The sequence below is a fragment of the Acanthopagrus latus genome, chromosome 2 (genome assembly GCF_904848185.1).
Source record: "Acanthopagrus latus isolate v.2019 chromosome 2, fAcaLat1.1, whole genome shotgun sequence".
In the NCBI taxonomy this organism is placed as follows: domain Eukaryota; kingdom Metazoa; phylum Chordata; class Actinopteri; order Spariformes; family Sparidae; genus Acanthopagrus; species Acanthopagrus latus.
Window position 1 is genome coordinate 7,120,841 of NC_051040.1, and position 25,223 is coordinate 7,146,063.

The window sequence follows — 25,223 nt, forward strand, 5'->3', positions numbered from 1 at the left end:
GCTCTAATGTTTTCACAACCTTGACAAATTACTGTATATACAAAGGAAAGTCTAGAAATACTACCAGGCTTCTTTTTCCCCCCCGCCTCCTTCTCTTTCCCTGTCAAACAGCCGAGCTGGCCTCTGCTCTCAGGAAACCACAAGTCATTTTCCATCTTTCCATGTGTGGAATTTTTCATGCACTCGTCATGCCAGCAGCACCCTTTATAGTCTGAGCTGGATCTACAAATGACGACTTCCTTATAAATTTAGCGCATGATGTCACTGATCTGGCACCTGTTAGGCAACGGACAGACGGGGGAGCAGAAATAACGGTACAGATCTCATGAAAATTGATTTTCCTGCAGCATTCAGGGGCCGCATGTGCTTTAAATCAAGACGTTGCACAACGTTCAGCTCTGTCTTTAAATAGTCACGGAGAAGATGAAAACGCTTGGCCATATTCAAACAGCGCCGTGGAACAAAATGTGCTACGTTGCCATTTTCTGCTCAATACTGACGCCACTTCAAAATGCGCAGCACAAATGCTGCTCACGCGCTGAGGCACCATTACTAACAGTCTAATAATATCAGAATCATGCATCAGTCACATGTTTCTGCAGAACAAGTACTCTCATTTTTAATACTTAGTAAGTAAGTACATTTTGTTGTTAATACGCATGTATTTTTCAGAGGATTATTGTTGGCGCTGCTTTCACAAAGACTCCCAGTCACAGCAACTACCAAAAGCGCAGGACAGAAAGCTAGTTTATTCATCCAATTATTCAAAAAATGAAGATGTGAAAGCAGGCCAGGTGTTTTGGATGCAGATTACTTCTACATCGTAATATTGATGACTTTTTCTTTAGTAATGGATCTGAGTATGTCTTCCACCACTGAGCAAGATTATGAAAATATGCCTTTAAAGAGGTGCAGTAGGTCTGTCACTAATTTTACTTTGGATAACAATAATGTGTAATGTAAACATTTTGGCTTTTAGGTGCCCACAGCCATAATAACAGAAATGATTGAAATGACAAGTGATGATTACAATGTATGTTATCTGACCATTAGTTAAGAGTATGAGGACACACTTTCAAATGACAAGGAATCTAAAATGCGACAGCAATCTAGAGCTGCAAATCAACTAAACAAAAATCTTTGCTGGATCCAGTCTCTTAAATGTAAAGACTGGCTGTTTTTCTTTTTCATTTTTGACAATAAATGAAGTGTCTTTTGGTTTTGGACTGTTAATTGGACAAAAGGTCCAATTTTAAGATGTCTTTTTGGGCTCTGGGAGTAATTTCTCACAGTTTTATAGACCGCACAGTCATTGGATTAATCATGAAAATAATAACAATTAGATCAAACGATAAAGGGAATATGTTCTATTTGTAGCCAGTGCTATTCACGGCAATAATGTGGTTCCACTGCTCCACAAAAATCAAGGAAGACAAAGAAAACTTTGGTGAGGAAGAGCCTTACTGGCCATTAAAGTGTGTTGACCTCAACCCCATCAAGCACCTTTAGGATAAACCGGAGCACTGACTAAAATCTGACTCATCGCACAGCATCCATCCGTGACTTCGGTCATCTCACTCGGGGCTGAATGGGAGCACATCCCTGCAGCCAGGATCCAAAATCTGATGGAAAGCCTTCCAAGCACATTAATAATCACAGTTTAATTCTCCGAAAATGATCTGTTTCTTTAAAAACCGTATGGACTCCCCTCGGGGACTATGTGACACTTAGCTAAGTTTGGGCCTTTTCTGTCACAACAAGAGAGATTTCATAATAAAAACAGCGCTGAGGTCAGCGCATAACAACAGAGTTAATAATCGTGCTCACAGCTCAAAACATCCAGGGTCACACATGATTTCAATATCCTGCCTCCGTGTTCATGTTCTGACGACAGCTATGTAGGTGACAGGCTGTTTCATATGTCCTCATCTGTTGCCATGAAGCCTTGTGATGTGTATATTATGGTCACTAACAGGCCTCCAGAGAGAGAGAAAGAGAGGCTGCAGCTGTCTGAGGTCACAGTCGGCCTCCACTAGCAGGCACTGACCCTGGGTTGAGACCGAAGGCTCTGAGAACAGCTGAGGAACATGCAGGAGGCAGAAAACAGAAAGGCAAGCCTGCTGTAATGCATTAGCAGCTATAGGCATTATATAATACCCACCAGTGCTCCATCCATAACTGGACTGGTGATTTATACAGCAGTGTATACTCACCGGGGGCCCACGAGGGAGTCATTTCACACCGAGATGGATGCTCATACTGGCCAGTCTCATACAGTGGGAGTTAAAGGCTGGTAAATGACTGTAACTCTGCTGTGCCGTTAATCCACATCATCAAGGCACGTTTGAAGTTCTTCTTCGTGCCAAGTGGGACTGACTCAACATTTTTCGTGTCGGTCTTCACTGAAAAATCTGTGGTGATGAGTCACATAAACAAATAAAGGTTTCACGCCCGCATCGTCCACCGACACTGGATCAAAACGCCAGACGTCACTCAGGAAAAAATCAGCGAAACGAGACATGATTTGAGCGACAAAAGCAGTGAAACAGAGACACCTAAAGTGGAGAAACGCTCCATCTTCATCAACAAATAATTCAGGGGAAAGTACGTCACTGCACTGTTGACACCGTTCGTTGGTATGCACAGTACGTGGAATAAGGAACACCACAGCTATCTCTGCACTTCACCAGATATGTTGCCAAAACAAAATTATTAATATCATTTATTTTTCTGGTAGAAACACGCGCTGCCAGAACCCAATCACCAAAATAAATGTTGGCAAAGTTCACGCCTGCAAACCTCAGATAAGCGCCTGAGTGTCTGCGTGGTCCTGTCTTAAATAAACTTTATAATCCACAATTTTACGATCCTTATCGCTGTCCCTCAGTGTTAACTGGTGGAAGCTTTAAGTCATAGGATGGTTGGATAATAAGTTAAACCTGTTTCCATCATCATTGTCTTAATATTTCATTTTACATCCTCTACTGATATGAAGGTCCACTCATATAATCTAACATGATGTTGCAGGTACTGACGAAATATTGATATTGATAAGATATGTATGGAACACAAATTCAAAGTATCTGTAGTTTGCTGGAACGTACAGTGGCATGATTTTGTTCTGGTGACTGTGCTGGCTGCCGATCTCCACACATTCAGCCTTTACTTCATCTAACTTTCCTAGTCTGGAGCTCATGACAAAAACACTCCTCTCAGTCTGCAGCTTGATTAGAAGACCCTGACGTCTAAATCAATAAAGGCTTTTGCATTTTGGAATCAATCACCAGCTGACATTTAACACTGACGGTAAAAGAAAACCTGTCTGGATTAAAACACTCCAAATATCCCTTTTCCCCTCTTTTCTGCAGCTTTTCTCTGGGAGTCAGTCACACCAACGTGTGCGGGACACAGGCCTTTACGTTAGTTTCCTAACTAACAGAAAAAAAAGTCTCCAAGGGATCCACAAGGTTTCCTCTTTGTTTGCCTTATAATCAGTAGCAGGAGATTTCCACATTGAAAGTAGATTAGCATATTCATTCAGAGAAGAGGATCAGTGTAAACGCACACAGTCCGTCTGTTGAGAAGCTTAGAGGCAGAGTTTGGAAGCTTCAGACTCTCAGCTCTGCGCCAGAAAGTGCTGTTTGAGCCTCGCTTGTGTCATTTTCCCTCGTGGCATTCGGGAAGGTAATGTTTATCATAACAAAGCGCATGACCATTTAGTTATGCAAGTTAAAAGTCACAGAGTTCTGCATAACTGCTTCTCCCTGGACCCTGTCAGTCGCTGTGTTTGTCTACCCCCTCTCCACTGCAAACTCTATTTTCCTGTTAAACACAAACACATTTACAAAACACACATTTACAAAACACACAGCCATGACTAAATCTTCAGTCTGTCCTCTGCTAAATACATGTTTTTTAGGCCAGGCAGATGAATGCAGCATCACCCTCCTTATCTCCACTGTATCTCTGACAGAAACCTGGCCGGTTCGGCTTGCGTTGTCACTGCGGATTCATTAATTCTGTGATGAATGTCGGTGGAGGCAGCAGGGTTTTTGAGGATGAACATAGCTGCCTCCTCTCACTAGAGGAAGCCATTAATTTCCACACTGCAATTAAAGAGACTACAGGGAGTGGATTTCCATACAAATTATGCCGTGTGAGGGGGAATAAGGCAGTTTTGGCCCATCATCTACTCAAGACTTGAGAAATGCTCTATAAACGTTGAGTAATGCCTTCAGAAAATAAACATTTGAGAGGGAGGATTAAGGTTTTTTTTTTTTTCTTTCTCTCTCTGCTCTCTCCATAGACCAAATGATCTCTGAGCATAACCATGTGCGGTTTCAGGACGGAGCTCCGGGTTTTGTTTTTTGCCTCAGGAAAAACAAAACAACAAGTCAAGAGGGCTCAAAGGTCCGGTGTTCTTTCCATAAATGTCCTACATGTGCTCCTTCACGCTTTTTATATATATTATATATATTATATATATATATATATATATATATATATATATATATATAAAGCGTGAAGGAGCTGTTTCTGACACGCCATCTCCATCTCACAGTCTCAGTGTTGACTACATGACAAACAGGGCATTGTCGGACACTGTTAAAAGCTCTGCAGAGATGAGGGAAATGTAAACGAATGAGAGTTTAAAAAAAAAAGAAGCTGCCCACTGGTGGCTTCTACAGGCTGCTCCGTCAATGTTTCTGACGGCTGACTGATCACCTTTGTGACTGAATAACTAACGTTCACAGAGTGTTGTACAATATGGGACATGTTAGGTAACAAATGTTTGTGTGTGTTTGTAGTAGATTTGTTTTCACATGCCAAACTGCATCACTGCGTCAAGGACTTTAAAGTCATCCCATAAATGACTCATAACTCATGTTAAGGAAAAGCCTGATATGGTTTCTTTTTTCAGTGATAGGTGGATGCAGGTGGACTGTCAAGACAAGTTTTTTGATTTCACATATTTATCATGTCATAACTGGATAAAGTTGACTTAAATGCCAACAATCACGTTTGGTTGACATGTTTAAAATAAGATTTACATGAGGACAAAACATGTGTGAGTTAAATTAAACTTGTGCTACCAATAATAAGATCTATTGAGTTGTTGATAAAGGCTCTCAGTCATCCAGGTCATGGTAAAGTTGTATCGTAGGCAGCTGGACTTGTTTCAGTTTCCTGAAGACTTTACTTAGCTGTTAATCACATTTTATTCAAAATAGCACAAAGGAAACACGTTTCTATGACCAAAAAAGGAAGTTAAAAGTATATTATTTAGTATCAAGCTCTGACTGACTTTGAAACATTTCAGTGGATTTGCTGGGCTCATCTAGCATTTTGACCGCCGTGAAGGAAATAATAATTACTGTTGTCAATCAATGTGTCGACTCTTTTCTCAATTATTGGATTAGTTGTTTGAGAAGCCCAAGATGACTTCCTGAAATAGTTTACTGAAACCAAAGAACGAGAGAAACCAGAAAATATTCTAATTTAAAAAGCTGGATTTAGAGAATTTTGACTGTAAACAATTATACAAAATAGTTGATGCCTAATAAATTCATTGTCGCAGCTCTAGCTCTAATAGCTTCTTGCCAATCAGAATGTTTTGTTTACAGGCAGCCGTCGATGAAAATGTGGTCTGTACTTGCACACATGCTGAATATCTCAACCATGTGCATATGAGAGCCATAAAAAGATGCTGCACATTCGCAGCGCAGGATACCGAGCGGTTTTCTCACTGCTGCTCAGCTATTTTGGATCTGGACCCAGAGAATGTGCTTTCCTCTCCTGGACAATGTCATTTTAATGAGGTGGACAGTGTTGTTATGGTCGATACCGAGAACCATCTGGCCACCTTGTATCCGAGTCTCCTCAGCCCAGCTGTAAAATACAAACAGGGAATATCACACCTAATGTGTCTGACTCTATGCCAGCTTTGTTCCTTTTTTACGACACTGTCACTTTACATGGTATTTTATCATTAGATTTCGACTGAAAGCACGTTGATTTCATCCACTTGATGACATAATCAAGCTGACAGCAACACTGTCTCTGGGAAGGTTTACACCACATAAAAGAAGAACGCATGCGGCTGCACACAAAGCTTACGACGGTGGAAAAATATCATGATAAATGTTTTAGAAGAGAGCCTCGGAGAGCCGTGTTGACAAACTTGTTGATGTTATTCACGGTGGTCTCACACTCAGGTTTCCAAGCGTTACAGTTGGGAATGACCAGCGATCGGTCACAGGGCATATCTCATGCACGCCCGCAGACCACACATTAGTTAACTGCTGCATAAAAGTGACGTGGAATTTTTTTTCCAGACCATAATGTCCACTTGTGCGGGACCATCATGCACAACTGAGGTCATGTGAGAGTGCAACCTGAGCCTAAAATGGCATCCACCCAAATCCCGCAGCTGCCCCCCGAGGGCCACATCACACCAGGCCAAATATTTCCCCTCAGCAAAACAGAAACAATGATCTGGCACGCTGCCTAATTTTAACTGCATCCCACCAAGTGACCAATATATAGAAGGCTTTAAAAATAAGAGACAAAGCGCTTTGGACATTCTCGAGACACCGGCTGGGAGGGAGCAGGCAGACACCTGTGGCTGTCAGTCTTATTAGCAGGGTCTGAGTCCTGAGCGAAGCCAGGACACAACGCAGGATTGACTTGCAAGGAGACTTTCCTGATGTGCCAGACAGCAGCGCAGCACTGTTTCAATTATAGGAGACAGAGACTGAACAGATTCTCTAATAGATCCAAGAAAAACCTCTGAAAACAGCCTAAATTCTACTTTTCAGTACAAATGTTTCTTTTCCTGCTATATTTTCAAATGAATCGCGAACAAAAATGATGTGATTTACAGGGACATCTGATTCTCCTCCAGCTGTTTAGTCTCTTGGTTAGAATGAGCAAAAATCAGTGCAAAGGCTATACTGATTGGACTTCCTGCACAGTTCAAGTAAACGTCAGACAGATGTAATTCAGTATAAATATGCAGGAGAAGTGTGCTGAGGTCGAACAGTCATTTTGGCCATTCAAATACATATAGTGCTTTCTAAACCATTAAAAACTTTGTCAGAAAAACTTTTAACTGGTTATAATGAAGACCATCAGCTAGAAGATTAGCAGTTTCTATAAAGGTATTAAAGTTAATACATTTTCACATAGGAAATTCCTTTGCTTCTACCTCCGACTCGCTTCAAAAGCAAAATTGCGCTAGCCAGATCGACATCCCTCCGACAGGATGCAGTGGTGCTCTTACCGACTTTGTCCACAGGGGTCGCCAGGATCAACAAAATGAAAGTTCCCTGTAGCTGCTTTAAGCCACTCCTGTTACCATGAATAATATTTTTTTTTCTCTCTACCTGCTTAACTTTCACAGATCAGTGGGTGCTACCCAGCATGCACTAAGCAGAAAGGAAGACAGACACCATGGACACACACACACACATTTAACCTGAAATACACGTTTTTGGAAGGTGAGATTTGCTCAAAGGTAAAGGATGAGTGGTAACAAATGATTTCTTACCTGGCCCTGCTGCATTGCTCATCTTATTGAACATCTGCAAGACAAAAGAAATGACAGAAGTTCAGTGACCACAGAACAGAAAGCTCTGAACTCATCAGCACTAGACGGTGGATAAGAAATTCTAAAAATCAGGATATTGTCTTTTCCTGAATGTAGCTGCACTCTGAAAACAAGCATTTCACATTACAAGCTGTGAAAACCATTAGAGACACACGCCCAGTTCCTTGAATTCAGGGATAGAGGATGTCTCTCTGCATTCTTTTGCAGTGCAGCTACTCCTATTGTAAAGTCAATAAAGGGCATCCACAGCAGAAATGGTGGCACGATTTCACACTTTTTAGCTTGGAGGCTGCTGTCCTGCTCACCAGCCTGCTATCCCCAAGTCACATGCTGTCAGTGAAGTGGTGATAAGTCAGGAAATGAAAAAAGAAAAAAAAAACCCAAAGGAAATAGCAGGAGCTTTAAAACATTCAGCTGACGATTAAAACATATTTTATTGAGCTGTTTTTATTGAATTTTATTGAGCTGAACTGTTTCTCAGGAATCGAGCGTTTGTACTGGAGGTGTTGGAAGGAAGTGGAAAGAGAATGTGATACCTTGGAAAAAGATTCTCTTGAGTGATGCAGATTTACCTATGATGCCTCCAAAACCTTAATACACATTAAGTCGTAACATTAAGAACCCATTCTGGCGATTGGATTGTCAGTTGAGCAGGTGATAAAGTCGGCAAAAGAGGACTCAAAGTATCTTCCTGATCTGGACCTGGTCAGGACCGCTTCCGTTCTCTTGCCAAACTCTCTCCTCCATTTCCCCTCTGTGCCCCACTGGTCTGATTTACGCTCTTGTTTGCTCGCCCCGTTTTCACATTTCTGTCGCTGGCAGAGACAGAACGCTGCAAAAAATTCCCAGGCTGCCTTTTTTTTTTTTTTTTTTTGCTTTTGCGATACTGTTGATTCTCCGTCCTGACAGTCAGTTGGCAATCAGCCCTGATTCAAACTTCTATCAACGTATCTGCAAAGGTTTTCCTCGTGAAGTTGGACTCGACACAATAAGTCAGTCGTGTACTGCATGTTTCATGAGGGCCATGGCCCCCCGGTGTTGTCATGGCACCAGAAAACGTTTGCAGTGTAAAGAAGAACTTGGCTGGACGGGCGACCTATATGGTGGCCACTTTTGCAGTGACAACAAAAAAGCCCCTGCCGGCTGGATTAAACGGGACAGGTGGCTTTGTTTGTGCGCTATCCATCTTCGTTACACGCTCCCTGACATTTTTAGGCCAAACGGCAAATGGGGTCAGAGGACAGCGGGCACCTGGCAGTCTGTTTTTTTTTTGATTTATTCAGGTGAAGAAGAAGATTTGAAGGGAAAGAAAGAGAGAGAGTCGCAGCCAAGTAATTTTCTGGCAGGTTTCTGTCTTGAACCGCCAGGGGTGTTCATGTGGCTGCGGGGTTATCAGGCCCGAGCTCTCTCACTCTGACTCAACACAGAAACAAGAATATAAGAACACGGGTCATAAAAGTATGACTCATATGGCTTATGTATGCATTTTTACCTCTGTTTACACATGAAGAGGGGAGTGGGGCTTCGGAAAAGGTGCAGCCGCCGATGCATCGCTCATTATTGACTGTGAGATTTGCCACAGTCGGGCAGAATTCCATCACGCAACTAAACCACACTTCTGTAACAGACTTCAAAGCCTGACTTTAATGTACAGGAACAGGGAAGATCGTTATCTCCACGCCTTCAAAATCTTACAATACATGTGTCTTCAAGGAGAGAGAGAGAGAGAGAGAGAGAGAGAGAGAGAGAGAGAGAGAGAGAGATAGGGTTGTCTTGGGTAAATGCGATGGACCTGATAAGTTAGTCTCCAAGGAGCAGCTTTAGACCCAGTTTCAGAAATAAACTTGTGAAAATTAGCACTCCAAAAAACCAGATGCTGGGCCCCGGCGGAGATGTGCCGGTTTGACGGGGCTTCAAAGACTTGAACGCATCACTCTCTCTCTTTTTCAACAGCCAAGAGAAAGTATTTCATGCTGGCACATCTCGAGGCGCTGACCCACTTTAAACACACGACGCCCTAGTTGAGTGCAGTCGCACTCACATGGCGGACACATGTCAAAGGTTGCAGGTCAGGAAAAGTGACAGCCTCCTCCATGCAGGAGCGGCGCAGAGTCCCTTTCAGAGCTGTTGTCAGAGGGGAAGCTTCCCTTTGCTTACACCAACAAGGATGTTTATATGGAGTGACAGGCCTGTGTGGGTGAATGATAGCTGCTGTCCCAGCACAAATGACACCCTGTCCGAGAGTCAACAGAGCAGTTACGGGACCGGTCAGTCCGAATGACAGAGCGGCGCGTCCTCTGTTCTGGCTGTCTCTGTCAACACCAATTAAAACTAGGAATCCTCAACCCAAATACGTCTCCACGCACCAGTAACAGAACACAGTGTACAGCTGCACGGACTCGAACGGGCTTTGTGCTAAGCAGCAAGGTCAAGACAACTTCAGACACACAATCAGAGCAGAAACTATTTCATCATCGAGGAATCGCTCAGTTATCTTTATAATTAACGGACTGATTGTTCAGTCGATAACATACACAAAAAATAGATATAGACATACTGTAAATACCTTGTGTTTTTCCAGTTATCAGCTCAAAATTCAAAGATGTTATTTACAATAATAGAAAGAAAAACAAAGAAAGAAATATGACTGTAATCAGATAAAGTGAATACAAAATAAAATATATCATGGGTTTTCTGAAAAATCTTTTTCAAATGAACTTATTGACTGAAGGGTTTACTGGGTGCATGCATATGGCACTGGGCAATTGTTTTACTGCATTTAATAGCTGCAACTGCATTTCATTTGTAAATGTTGTGGTTACAAAACTTCTGTATGAGTCTCCTCCATCATGCAATAACTCAAAAGTTGCGATGATTCATACACATGAACTTCTCCTTCCAGTGACAGAATGAATATCATATTCAAGCTATTTGACTATGAAGTCTAAACTGCTGGGATCAGAATTTGTTTCATTGAAAAAGAAGCGTCCTCTTTTGCTCCACTTCGGCAAAAAGTTGTAAGTAAGTTGTAATCTCTGCACTCAAAGATCAGCCTTCTCTCTGTTACTAACAGCCTAATTTGTCTCTGATACAAAACTGGGATATCTGTCAGCCAAGCGTCAGGATTTACTAATTGGTATAAACAAACAAGCAATTAAAAATCCCAGTGTGAATCTGCTGAGTATATTTTTAATTAGTAAACGTTCTGTTGGCCTCCCGGCACCCTGCTGTGAGCCAGATTTGACCCATTAGCCAAATAAGTAGAGTAACACGTCTATCAGCTGTGAACGTCGGATACATTTCCTACCAGCTGACACTTTGATTAATCAGCAGATCATTTCTACTCCATATTCAGTGCATAAAAAGATCTTTGAAGACTAGTTTTGAGCATATAAACTGGAAGGAAGAGACAGAATAGCATCTTTGTGACAACTTTCAGGGGAAGATATAGTCGATTCTTCTCCTGCACTACTTAACAGAGGATCACAACAAAGTTAGATGGACCTTGTTTATAGCTGCTGAGTGTATAGAGTGATATCTGGCACTGAGGAGTCAGGAAACATTATTTTTATTTGAGACGACACAGGGCAGCTCTGGTAGATGAAGAGTTAAAAACTTGTAAATTCCTTATTTCAGGACAATAGCTAATGTGAAGTCTGTCCACAAAAAGGTGCATACCATCTCCTTACAGTCATTGTGTGAGTAGCGATATGAAGAATAAACAGGAACATATGAACTTATATCTCTCCCTCGACCAGAACGACATCTAAATCAACAGCCAACACATTCCAGCTCAGATTAGCCCAGCGTGCATGATGTGCAGCAGATTGACAGAGATATGAGGTGCATTCCACTTTTTAGAGATCACACAGAGGCAGGAGGGAGTCAAAGGTTGTCGGACAGGTGCCAAAAACTTTTACCAGATACTTCCATAAAACATCTCGCAGTAAAGCCTTAACTGCCTGTTCGAGCGAGGCGTACTGGCTCACACGTTCGTCGGTTTATTCTTAGACTCCCGGGCTTTGAATCAGCTCAGTAACGCATTCTCGTTCCCTGCTGTCAGAAGTTTCGTCCCAACTCCAGAGCTTCTTATGTAAGACTCAGAGGGGATCTCTGTGCATCACTGCCGGGACGTCGTCCGAACTGTTATCAGAAACTTTGCAAGGTCACACTGAACCCAGTGGACAAACCGAAAGGAATAGTTTGATTTTTCTGGTGATGCATGCTCGCTGAAAATCCCCCGACATTGCGGGGTATATTGTTGCTTTCGGTTAGAGCCAGGTGTTTTTTTCCCTTGTTTCCATTCTTTTTTGCTAAGATAAGCTAACAGACTGCTGGCTGTAGACTAACACAGTAGCTGTCTGCCAGAAAGCACATAAGATTATACTTCTATCTGGGTGAATACTCAGTTTTGGCTGCATGATGACCATAGTAAAGGATAATGATGGATGGTGTGGACGCCTGACTCGCTGCTTCAGGCTGCAGCCAACAGACCGTCAAAAAAATATTTATGGTTTTTCAATCACACGCAAAGTTGGTGATATTTGTTCCAGGTATTAGTCCAACCATCAGGTGCTGCCAGGGAAAGTGAGTTAAGGCTAATATGTATTTCTTTAGATTTTGATCGAAAAATGCGTAAAGACATAATTCAGTGTTAATATAGGTAAGTGACTAAGGTACAAATGGGGTAATGCCCTTTGAGATGTCCATTTTTAGAAATTCCTGGACTCAACTCTTGTCTCTCATCATGGATTATCCCTTTTAAACTTCCCAAAATGTCGAACTATTCCTTTAAAGCTGAAGCTTCTCCTTAGCCTCCTCCCATTTTCTGATCCGAAATTTCAGCCTTCAAACAGTTTTCCACACAGAAAATGATCAGTTTGCCCTCCTCATCTCCTCATCTTACATTAACACGTACAAGGGTATCAGTGACAGCAGTGCATATGGGAAATGTAACATTTTATGAATGGAAAGAAGAAGAAGAAGAAGAAGAAGAAGAAGAAAGAAAAAAGCGTCACTCATATATCATCATCACACGCCCCAAAACATGTCGCCACTGAACATGCGATCTCATTATGCTCAAGGTTACACCGCAGCCAAAATACTCTCGTCTTTAACACATGTGAACATTCCCAGCTGTCCTCGTGCCAAGTTTTAACCCATGCTGCCGTCATTTTCAAGAGTTACTTCTAAAATAAAAAGCAGGTGGCAACACCTCTTAGAGCTACACTTCATTTCATCTGAAGTGCCCGCAGACAAAATAATCTTTCTTTACACTGCAGTCTGTCTCTCTCTTTATGTCCAGTCTATAAAATATACTGATAACCCTGACTCACAAGGTAACATGGTGCCAAGTTATATCTGATATCACTGAATGAGATTAGAAAAGTGCCGGCGAGTCTGAGCGGACGGCCACAGTTTGCTCTTATAAGCAGGTTGTTTGCCATCACGTTGCAGCGGAGCCATCAGGAAAGCACAAAGCACGAGCTGAAAGGCTTTAATTTAAACCCGCCCCGCATTCTGCAAATCTCTCAGTTGTCTGTTTCCTTTAGGGCGGCTGAATAGTGACATTTATATACTTTGTCCAGCAGAAGTGAGTCCTGCTTGTTTGAGAATGCCTACGCTGACCTTATTCCCAACGCAAACCTCAAATATTTACCGATGTGGAGGAAAGAGCAGCTGCACAGAAGGGAATGTCAGAATTTCGGCTGACTGGTGATGGATTTATCTTGGAAAAAAGCAAAAAATCCACTTTTGCAACTTTTTGTGTCTTCTGTCAGCACAGACATCCTGATGTAAGGGTCAAATATGTGATTGTGAAATGCAGGTTTCGCAGAGTGTGGTTTTATTCATGAAGGACTCTGATAAGAGAGTTTAGGCAAATATTTTCATAGGAGGATAAATTGTTCTTCTTTCCACGCAGCCATTCTGTTTTTGCTCCGTCATTTTCATTTAAAAGTAACTTTGAAACAACTAAAACATCTAGAATTGATCCAGATGATGACATACTGATAGGAACATAAACCTGTCAGCCTTAAAACAAGACTAAGTTTAACAACGAAGACTGAGAAGTCTCATTTAATTCCATTGAATTTGTCACAAATTACTGGATTGAACTAGGTTGTGCAGTGCAGGAAGGAACAGGTCATGGCAGTCACCCAAAGAGGCTAAAGCCAGATTTTAGCTGAAAAAACAAAAGAAAAACATGTGCAACCAGTTGTGGTGACTCAAAGGAATTTAGTATCTCACAGCCTTAAAGAGGAGAACTGGACAACAGCACTGAATGCAGCAAGTTGGATGTACAGCACTACACACAACCTGTTTGATTCAGAGGATCTGTGACGCCTGCAGGAAGTGTTCAGAGAAACTCACCATCTTCTTGGCCGTCGCTCTCGTTCCCACTGAGGCGCTGCGAGGAGCAGAGGACCTCTCCTGGCTCGGGCATCCCCCTCTGTCCGGTCCTTGGAGATCGTTCTGGGCTTGGTTCAACTTTGAAACAGCACCCCACTGCAACAACATCACAACAACAATCAAGACTGTGGGTCCGGCTCTGGGTGGCCGAACAGGCTAGGACAGGACGGTCTCAACGGTGGCCAGGGGAAAAGAAAACAAGAGGCTGAGGTCAACTGCTGGGGAAGTGAAATCGCCAGCCTCGATTCAGCTTGACAGAGGTACACAAAGGAGCCTGTATGTGTGGATCTCCTTTTGAGAGGACGGAGATTATGACCTCGTCAAATATCCCAGTAAAGATGTCTTGTCTTGCCCAGTCGCCTGTCATTAGTTAAAGCAAGTAATGGTGAATGCCTGGGATGGTTATGCAGATGCCTGGGAGGCATGTGAGCCTCTCTCGACCATTCCTAATGGACCAAATCATACAAACTGCCTCCAGTACAATAGCTCCTCTGTGCGGTACATACATATGGACCCCGAAAGAGCACTTTTGTTCGTGAATGCTAACTCTAGTGGGATATTTCATGAAACATGCCACCATGAGACGAGCCCTTTTTAGGAACAGAGTTGCACGGTCCCAGTCGCAACCTCAAAAGCACAATGGTGCGGTCTGTTCCCGCCGCAACATTCTGACCCGGCTGAAGCACTGTACGCTGCAGTATCACATCTAAGGGCTGCAGACCTACATCATAAAACAAGTCAGAGGACACTATTAGATGGCCTGACAAAGCCCGCAGTGTAGCAGACAGACTATATCCCCATATCTCACAAGTCACAGACACAGTTACAGCTCAACATGCTCACAGACCGACTTTATGTGTTACCGCTGCTTGACCCGAGAGAGCTTGTCTGAATCTAAACCTGACGTGGAACCAAACTGACCACGACATATAATTCTGTTCTGCAACACCTGTTGCTCACAGGTCCGAATAATCCACTGGGATTTTCTCTCCACAGAGCAAAGTAAATTGATTCAGGGGAAGTTTACAAGCATGACCAAGTATGCAGCATACGCTTCACTGGAATGTGTACAGTACCAACCGTGACAGTGCCCATACCATTAGTACTGAAGGCTGGAGTGCTGCAGTCCATGTGCTGCTTTATAATGCAGAGCACGTACTGTGTTTGTATCTAAGTGTGTGGGACGAAACTGCGGTCAAGCACGCTCACCTGTTTCTTGCGGGTGGTGCAGGGTGTGTCGGAGGGGGAGGAGCTTGCACTCAGAGCCTCCTCGATGTCGAGATTGAGCTGGTCGAGTTTCCTCATCAGCTGGTTCATCGACTCCGACCAGGGAGACTTGACCTGCGGAGATACCTGCGGGTAATCAGGAGAGCACTGATTTAAGTTAAGACAAGACATTCCTGCTACCAAAGATCGAGCCAGTGTCAGCATGTTGATATATGTTGTTTTATGACACATTTCAGGGTTTTGTGAGTTTTAGCACAGATAGTCTTTATGATGGATTAAACCATTTTAAAGCTAGCACTTTTTTCTGTTGAGATTTTCTCAGGAAATGATGCATGAATGGATCAACAGGCATGTTTAGGTGGCTGGTATCTATGACCGTGTACAAAAGCGGACTGTATAGTCTTAGTGGGGGTTGTTCTCCTCCCCATTTTAGTTGTATCTGTATTTCCAGATTTTTTGTGAAATGGTGGTATTTAAAAATCATTTTCATGTGCCCCTCTATCCACATTTTTGATGTCTTTAACATAATGTCAGCATTTTTGCACACACAATATGCATATTGATATTTGGAAATCTCCCTCAAAGCACTTAAAAATGTTAGAACAAAAAATCAAAAAGCACATATTAATATCTGCACATCTTCACAGTGTTACTCACAGGGGTTTCAGGTATTCATTTGAAGTTAATGTTGAGTTGAGCTGCTGATACTTCATCAAGATTGAGTAATTATACGCTCCAGCTAATTTTCATCTAACTCTGAAATGATCTAACTTTCGAACCCGCAGTAAAAATAATTGAAATCAGGAGTAAAATCGGCTTCATTAGTTCATCTAGTGATTGCCAGACTTATTTAACACATGAGAGCCTTGTCTGGGGAGGTGAGAGCATCTGTCAGTTTACCACGCTGTCCTAAACTCGAAAAAGAGTTACAAGCAAAGCAAGAAAGGTCTCTTGTAAATTGCAGACGCTACATCAGTGCTGCCGCACATGGAAATGTGATCTCCTCGGCCGTGTCTCGGGGTGAAAGAGCAAAGGAGGAGGGCTCCAGACATGTGTGCCATACAGAGCCTGATGGAATTCCCTGCACCGGCTTTCACTACTCCCCAGACACACCGTGTATATAAATAGACCATCCTCACAGAGACAGGAGCTGTGTCTGAGGATCTGGAGGTCCCGCCCCATAAATCAGCAGGATACACCTCAGTCACCAGAGCATAAATTAACATCACTGTTCTGCAATCTGGGCAGAATGTCGGTGAAGATATCAGTTTCCTGCCCGGTCCTGGACAGGGTCACACATGCTATGACTCTTGACTCTTTGAAAGCATCATGGTGGACCCCTTTTCAAGAATCCCAGAACCAGAGAGGAGCAGGGACTCACTGAAGGGGTTTCTTTTCCAAAGTTTGTGACACAGTTGTTTCGTCATGTATTTCTTAGGAAGCTCCCCCTGGAATATGGTCGATGTGGAAAGTTTCGTAATGAAGGCCAACAGAGAAGTTTGGTCATCGGGAGTCTGAGTTTTGGGATCCAGAAATATTCATCATCCGTCCATCCAACAAGTTATTTTGAGTCTTCCCATGAAGCATTCACACAGCTATAAGGACTGTTTTACTATATTCTCATTCACTATCTGTTTAGTGACCACAATTTGCTTACAGCTACATTAGTTTGATATAAACAGTTTGTTTATAAGCTGCTTATGAATGAAAAATAGTTGGTTGTGCCTAAAGTTTGCATCACAGGAAAAATCTTAAATTTGTCAGAACATTTTCTTACTTAACCTGAACCAATCAAAGGTAACAATCTTGTACAGTAAATAGTCAACATATTCCAAAATGTAAGTGAAGTGTGACACTACAGCTCCAGAAAACATCACTATTTTATCCAGACAAACATACTGTTTGATCACCCCACTGAATTCCATCCATGCTTCATCACATGAAACTACAATTCAGACGGATTAACAGACCTAACAGTGTGTAATAAACCCAACTTCAGGCATTAAAATGTCTCCTCAGAAACGCTTTCTGGGACAGAGTCACTTGGGGGCCTATTGAAGGCAGCTATAATCATGTTCTTCCTAAACATAAGCAATGATAACCAAACTGTATTTTGAACTAAAAAACTCACTATTAGTTATTAAAACACAAATATAAACATTTCATTTTTTCTTGCTTTCATGAAATGTAGCCTGTCTCTGGAGAAGAAAAAGAGGCAGCTGACAGGAGCTTTACTCCCCCAAATAATCTGAGACAAATGATAGCCAGGATGCTAACGTTACAGCTAACGTTACTAGCCAAGAGGTAGCTCGTGTCATCGAGGGAGTGAACACCATCAAAATAACCCCTGAAACTACAAACACATAACTTCCTTTCCAGGAATTAAAAACAAAAAATAAATGTAACTGAGTCATGATTACTGCCATGTTTCCATTTATAACATTAAGACTCTCGGTGCACAAACATTTCATTGAAGGGACTCATCAATGGATGTCCTGATGGGAAACCCCCTGCAGCTCTGTCAGAAGCAATAAACAATAAAATTCTGGAAACAAGCTTGACATTGTTTTGGTATTTTCATTGATTCACTGTGTTCTGACTAAAAATATACTGAGAGGGATGAAAAGAAAGCAGTCCACCAATCCATAAACTGTTTACTCTCAGTAACTGAAATCACAAACAGACTGTACTGAGTCATAATTTCGGTCATGTTTCTACATTTTCCCACGGACTCCGCGAAGAGCTACATCTGAAGTTTATTACAAATTAAGACCCTGATAAACATATATTAAGTTGCATTCCCAGTAAATTGTGAGGAATGAAGGGACCAGACACCAGACGGCCCACTCACCCGGCTGACCACCCAGTGTCAGCTGACTGACCGACACTGGGAGAGAATGAGTTTTTCCACCCAATCCCTGAGGAATGACCTAAATCTGGCCAATCCCCTGCTGACCTCCGAGGCCTGAGGGGTCACACGGGGTCACCGAGAGGAAAAAAATAAAGCTTTCTGACCGGGGAATATAAAAGGTTTGACAGTGGGATCATTGTGTTTGGACAGCTCAATCCTCCACGTCTGCTAACAAATAAAAGGCACTCACATATTTCCAGACTTTCGCTGATGTAAAGACAGATCAGTGACAGATCGTGAACATCCACTCCAGAGAACAGAACCAGACATCACAAACTCAAACACAAACCCTCACACCAAAGCTACGTCTGTATTCAGTGAGAGAACATATAATGCAAAGGAACCATTCTTCCTCATGCTTTCTTCTCTGTGTCGGCTTCATAACAAGATACGAGTTCAAAGAAATGTGCACTGATTCCAAGAAAGCCCTCCTACATACTTTTACAGTCTCTGTTTCCATCTTTCCTAGATATAATCAGACGGAGCATCAGCGTGTCATCGCAGATTAAAGACAAGATGCTCTCCTGTTCCTCTTTATAGAATCAGACAAATACAGATGTAAACGATGTGGGGATCGCGTGATTTGGATGAGGTGGAGAATGAAAAGGCATTTTATATTCTGTTCTCCAGTATGTCACCTTTGAGTTTACAGGGTTCCCTCACCTTCAAAGACATGGAAGGACATTTCAAGGGCTCTCCAGACACAATGACACGGAGCAGACTTCACAGAAGCTCACAGACCAAAATCTAAAAGGAGAGGTGTTCGAATTGAATGTGTGAACGCTTCTTCAATCATGCTGTGTCACAGTGATTGCACAAAACCAGAGAGAGACACGCAGACAGCAGATTGTAGCCTGTTTTCTTAATGTTAAGGTAAATATTTATATCAACAAAGGACTTGAACAACTTTTCTTTCGCTAAATATAAAAATGCAAGCCTTTAATGGCCCATGTCTATTTTCCATAACCTTTAAGATCTTGATATTTTCCCTTCAAATGTACAAACTTTTGAAAGATTCATGGATCCCTGGGAACACTGAGATGAGCTTCTCCTGAATATCTGTGGGACATTCCAGTTTGTTTGACGTAACAGATGAATTCATATTAAAGCACATGGTGTTTGATTTAGCTCAGCGATTTTTTTTTTCTCTCCCTTGTAGGCGCCAAAACTGAATCATAATGTTGGGTGATGGGTGAAAAACAAATGACTGTTTTGATGTCAAGATGCAAAATGCCAGGATCTGAAGTCCCTTGATTGACTGATGTCCGGTGCAAATTGTCTCTCTTGTCGCCTTTTTACTTCACAAAAACTAAACCTGTGTAAACATTGATCCATATTATCATTTTCTCCTTGAATCATTTTTCAAATTCACAACATCTGGCGGGCCAGCTTTGGGCGGCCCTGTGTTTACAGCTTGTCGTTAAGATATGAGAGCGCCATGTGTTTAATTAGTTAAGTTTATGCCTTTGGTACTTTGCTTTGACACGTAAGATAAAGTAATAACTGTTTGCATGCTTTCTCTTTGTTTTTTCTTGCCTGTAGGATTGTAATGTGTGTTTAGTGTATAATACTTCAATATTCTGATATTTTAGAATGTGTTATTCCATGAAATTGTATGTAAGAGGAATACTTGCATATATTATCTCAACATGATTGAAATTTTGGCTTGATTCACAATAAATAAAGGAACTAGGAAGACTTCTGTGGACCACAATCATACATTGTCACAGTACTTATAAAAATGTATCTGGACAGGAAGTGGCTGTAGCTCTTCTTTATCATTCTGCTGCCAAAACATTTGGTCAAATTAGGTCAGCACCAAATTAAAAGGAACAAGTGTGTGCAAATTAAACTGTTCTAGCATGTGAGCTCTGAACAAATCCTCATGTCTGCACCTCAGTGGGTGTACATTCCTCCAGCTGAAGATAAGACAGCGACTGACCAAACTGTACTGAAACAAGCCGATAGATTTAGCTGTTACGATCCTGCCGACAAGTTCATAAGCAAGAAATCGACTTCAGCGGTCCTCGCTGGGCAATTTAACCAGATCAAGAGCAAAAACCCGATCTTCAGTCGTTCTTAAAGATTTTTGTTGCCAAAAAATGTCATATTCTGAGCCAAGTGATGAAAAATGTCCTTTGCACGACAAAAGGAAATGAAAGAAGCTGAAGATCTTGTGAGCTGCACTCCTAATTAACCCCCGGAGTCAGACAAACACAAATGCAAGAAACAGATGCCTCATTCTGGCACATGCTTGAGCCAAATCTGGAACACATTCACACTGTCTCTTTTCAGCAACATCCCCACAAGGTGCTGCTCAGGAATGTGGGCACTTTTACTTAGAATGAGACAAATTCCAGAGAGGGCCTGACGCTCGAGTGAGACACTACCCTTGATTCATCTCTCCGTGCCTTTCCCCTCGATCCGGCCCCGGCGATTGTGTGAAGTCCTCACACCATGGCAACTGAGCTGGTATGAGTCAATCCTTTAGATAAATGCATTAATGTTATCTTCTGGGGACAACAAAATGTGAGCTGACTATAACTTTATCAGTGCAAATTGGCCACATTGTGAACCCAAACACAGCGGCTTTGACATGGAAATGAGGAGTTAAGTGTGTGAGCTCTGGGCTTGGTGCCTAGGCTGCGCCACCCACAGAGAGTGCCAGAGATCACCATGGAGGTGTCCAAATGTAGCAGCCGGTCATGCGAAAGGGCAACGGCTACCTGGCTACTCGGACGAATAAATGACATTCTTAATATCCTGCCATGCAAAGCACCAACTGAGCATAGGCAGCAGACATGTCTGCAGAGGAGCGAGGAGCGAAGAAATGAGTATTTTTAGAGGTTTTTTTTAAGTCACAGCTGAACTAAATGATGAAAGCAGCGAGGAGCTGTGAGATGAGACCGAGTGGAAACACCGTGCATACAGTGCCCTCATATGGTTCATGTTAACAACTGCAGCCATATGCTGTTGCAGTGACTTGAACACTTTCACAAAATTTTAACAAAAGCATGGATGTGTACAAGACCTTTACTAAAACATATTATTTAAGCATCCTGCAGTCGCGTGTTTTATTGTCAGAGCTGCACATCTTTTTTAAAGGTAATGTGTCTTTTTACTTCCTCTGTGGATGGTTTGTGGTTGTTTCACTAACAATGAAAACATCCACATGCATTAAAATGTTTAATACTGGTCTTAATGCTGTCATTATTTTGTCTTTTTATAGATTTTAGGCTTTTTGATCAGTTGGGTTGTGTTTTGGATACAGTTCAAGTGTAATTTTCCTGCAAAATAAGAATCCTGTTCATGATATTGTTGATGTTTTTTCGCCCTGATTTAGCTTTTGGCTTTTCACATAAAGATGTGGACATCAGTGTTTGATCAACTTGTGACTCGACTTGAGACACAATGATTTTATGTTTTTTGTTTGTTTGTTTGTTTTTAGTCTAGCTTACAATATTTCACTGTTTTAAAGTGGAAGAAATAGGTAAAAGGGAATATTTTTTGAATTGAGAACAAATTTGGAAATAAACTAAAGTCAAACCTCATCCTGTGTCAAATTAAGCAATTTTATTCTCATTCATTGCATCATTCCCTGAGAAATCAAGACTGCTGTAAGTGATATGTTAGTTGCAGTTTACTGATCCTCTCCATCCTCTCTACGTCACCATGTGAACATGCAGCGGTTGCAGCTCTGTCATGATTAGATTTGGGACTTGACTCTCCTTAAAGGTGCAATACCAACCATAGTTTAACGTTATCAAAAGAATGTGAGGAAATTGGTGTGTTGACATTATGTCAGAGACAAAAAAAGTATTATTTTTCTGAGATATCTTCTGATGTTAGCATGCTAAGCAGCTATTCAAAGAAGGAAGCCATTTTTTCTCATAAAACCACTCCGAGCTCTCAGTCCAGACCGCTTACTGCACGGCTAACTTAGCTAACTACCTAAAAAGACTCCCTTTGACATAAGGATAAGTATCTTTAAGTTGTGTTATATTCATATATGTATTGGCCTCATTTTTTAAAACACAAAGCATCTTTAAATGCACATATAAATAAAGTTATATGCTGTGTATAGACATAGTCAAAACTGCTTGTTTTAGCGTCTATTTTTATGTGAAATAAATACCAGTAGATATTTTCATCCCTGACTGATGCATGAAATTGAAGACTTTCCCTTCTGGATGCTCATATCTTATAATAACTAAGCTTGTGGTGTGACAGCATGAGAAGCATGACCTGCTATACTTCCACTTTACAGCGAGTGTTATTCTGCACATGAAGCTGGTGTGACCTCAACATCCAACCCGAGCGACAGACAGAGAATCTGACATGTTCCCTGTCGTGTTAACATGTGCGCCACGATCTGCAGACTGTTGAGAAGGAGGAGGGCAGTTATGTGATGTATTTATAAATGTCCATATGAGGCTTTTAAAGGGCAATAAAGAGGCAGGGATGAGGGGTTACAGGATGGTTACAGCCAAGGTCAGGGTAGAGGCTGTGTGAAAACGAGACTCCAATGTGCCACGACTTGTTGGAGATGAAGGGAGCCGTTCAGTAATGGAAGGCTAAGATCAGCGCTAATACGGCCTGCTGTCAAAGGCCGCTGCCTGCTGAGGGAGTGGAGGGAAAGCAGAAGCCGTTTGCATTCCTCCTCAATCTGTGTTTAAAAGTCAAGTCAGTGTACTCCTACACACTTATACCAACTACACGTTATCTCACAGTGTAAAGAATTCAGCTGCTGAGAAATGGCAAATTTCGCACTGTGGTCTTTTGCTTGAATTACAAATAAATGCTACTACAAGGGAATTCCATTTCCTTTTTAGATGCACAAAGATAAAGCATAACGTGACTAATAAAGTCACTAAATACTGAATAGTAGTTGCAATAGATGTCTGACATATTACTTCCCCTTCAAAATCTCATATGGATGTATTACATGCACAACATAACATATCTGTCAGATTAAATCTGTGTGATTAATTCAAAGGGTTTGATGACATTTTTCATGGTTTTGAGACATATTATAAGCTGCTGTGCTTTCTGTAAAAGACAATAATTCATTATAGGCACATGTGTTTTTTCTACATCTCCAGCCCAGGTGTCAGGATAAAATGTTGGCTGTTATTGTTTCTGCGAACCGCTGGTACATTAACATTTGTAGGTTTCATTGGCAATGTACTGTACCCTATTGACATGTTAACAAAGCCTATATATCACATTGACTTTACATGTTTACAACCTGACTCTCATATCAGCGAGTTACAGGCTCTGAGGCAGCCAAGTCAGTGACTGTGTTTCAACACTTGTAAGTGTGAAACCACTGGATATTTCTGACGAGGGACCGTGGCATTTCAACACTTGTATGTGTGACACAACTGGATTTTAAGGAGACCACGGGACAATATCCAGCCTTGTTTGTCCCAACAAATAAACTTGTGTTTTTAGCGAGACCTCAGGACATCTCCAGTCATAGTTTCTGCAACCAAAATATGTATTTTAAGCCAAGACGTGATGTTTTACAAACCCGTACAAAGTGTTTTTGTGTGCCAGAACCTAACCAGAGTATATTGATATTATAGCATCAACACTGCCCTTGTCAAATACGATTATAAAATTTAAAAAATGTAAACAAATTCTAGTCCCTGCTGCCAAACATTTCTTCTAATGATTTGTCGTTAGTTAATATGTGATTAATACCACAATGCAAGGGCAACATTGACTATTTGTGGATGATTTTAAAATCAATAGCAGCATACCTCCTTACTGCTGCCTTCTCCTTCGGCTTCGTAACCACATTTTCTGGCCGTGTGATCGATTTCTGCCTGGCCACTCACAGCTCCTCTCCTCTTCTGTTTGTCTTTGCTCCTTTGTCTGTGATTGACGAGACGCTCTCTACTCTGAGGAAGCTCCGGGAAAACATCGTCATCATCGTCGTCATCGTCCCCATCATCGTGATCGCCGTCGTCCTTCTCCTCACCGGGTGACGACTCTCCATCGTCAGAGCTCTCATTGAATAAAGAATGGCCGCCGGCTCCGGAGGGACAGGTGTAGTTTAAAAAGGTGATGGAGCTCGGTTTGTGCTTCACGATGCGTGGGAGATCCAGGACTCTCTGGCCTGAAGCCGGGGCAGCTTGAGTGACAGTGAGGGTAGGACTGGAGTCCAGATTGAAGGTGGGGTCCTCTGAAGGCCTGAAGACGTGGCCATTTGAGACTGGCTCTAACTTCTCAAGGTCTGTTTTTACACAACCAGAGTTCAAACCTTCTGTCTGACCAACATGATTATGAAGCACCTGGTGTGACCGGCCCTCGGGAAGTGTAAAGTTATTTGATGTTGGTAATGTGGACTCAATACATCCCTCATGAAGCTGATCTGAGACCAGTGGATTCACGTCCAGATGTGCTTCACCAGTGACTCGCTCAGGCTCCTGTGGACCCACAGCTTCCGAAATTTCATTGTTGTTTTGACTGTCAAGAACGGAACTCTCCTTCAGCTTGTGTACGTCCTCACCTGGCTCCAACAGCGAGCTTCGGGCTTCAGGTAGACAACCATCCCCTGTGTGGTCTGCTGAACCGTTAGCTGAGAGAGCAGAGCTTTGTGAAGTCTGTGTGGAGAAGGTCAGTGTTTGTAATCCTGAAGCTGTCCAAGACTGATGTCCATCCAAACTCACCACAGGTGGAATCTCCATTATTCTTTTATCCTACAGTTTCTCATAATTCAGAACATAAATCCACAGGTACTTGTGCTTGATGTATCGGATGGCCATGTTTTGTTTTTGTTTTTTTACCCAATACGCTCAGTCAAACCACACAGCAGGTAACCTGAAAAACAGAAATAAACACAGGTGAATGGAATGCAAGCACAGAGGGATCACTCCAAAGAAAATATGATGGACTATACATACTTCTCAGGCTGTTACCACATGTCTCTGTGGCCTGTGATGATCAAAGTCTCAGTACACAACCAGAATTGAATGTGAAGCTCCTAAATCCAGCGCTGAACAGCTCTGACTGCGTGCCATACCACAAGAAGTTTGCTCTGAAAATTCAACATCTGGC

At 42.1% G+C, this 25,223-nt stretch overlaps 1 protein-coding gene across 2 annotated transcripts in view; it reads right to left on the reverse strand.

Annotated features, from left to right (window-relative positions):
- Positions 1–25,223, reverse strand: part of stard13b (StAR-related lipid transfer (START) domain containing 13b) — an 80,032-nt gene that overhangs the window by 43,041 nt on the left and 11,768 nt on the right. For both annotated transcript variants that reach the window (XM_037079773.1, XM_037079782.1), the window contains exons 2-5: positions 23,924–24,986; positions 15,230–15,373; positions 13,982–14,116; positions 7,550–7,583 (exon numbers count right to left, since the gene is read on the reverse strand). In XM_037079773.1, the coding sequence (XP_036935668.1) occupies positions 7,550–7,583; positions 13,982–14,116; positions 15,230–15,373; positions 23,924–24,853 (1,243 nt within the window). In that variant the 5' untranslated portion in view covers positions 24,854–24,986. The remainder of the gene's footprint in view (positions 1–7,549; positions 7,584–13,981; positions 14,117–15,229; positions 15,374–23,923; positions 24,987–25,223) is intronic.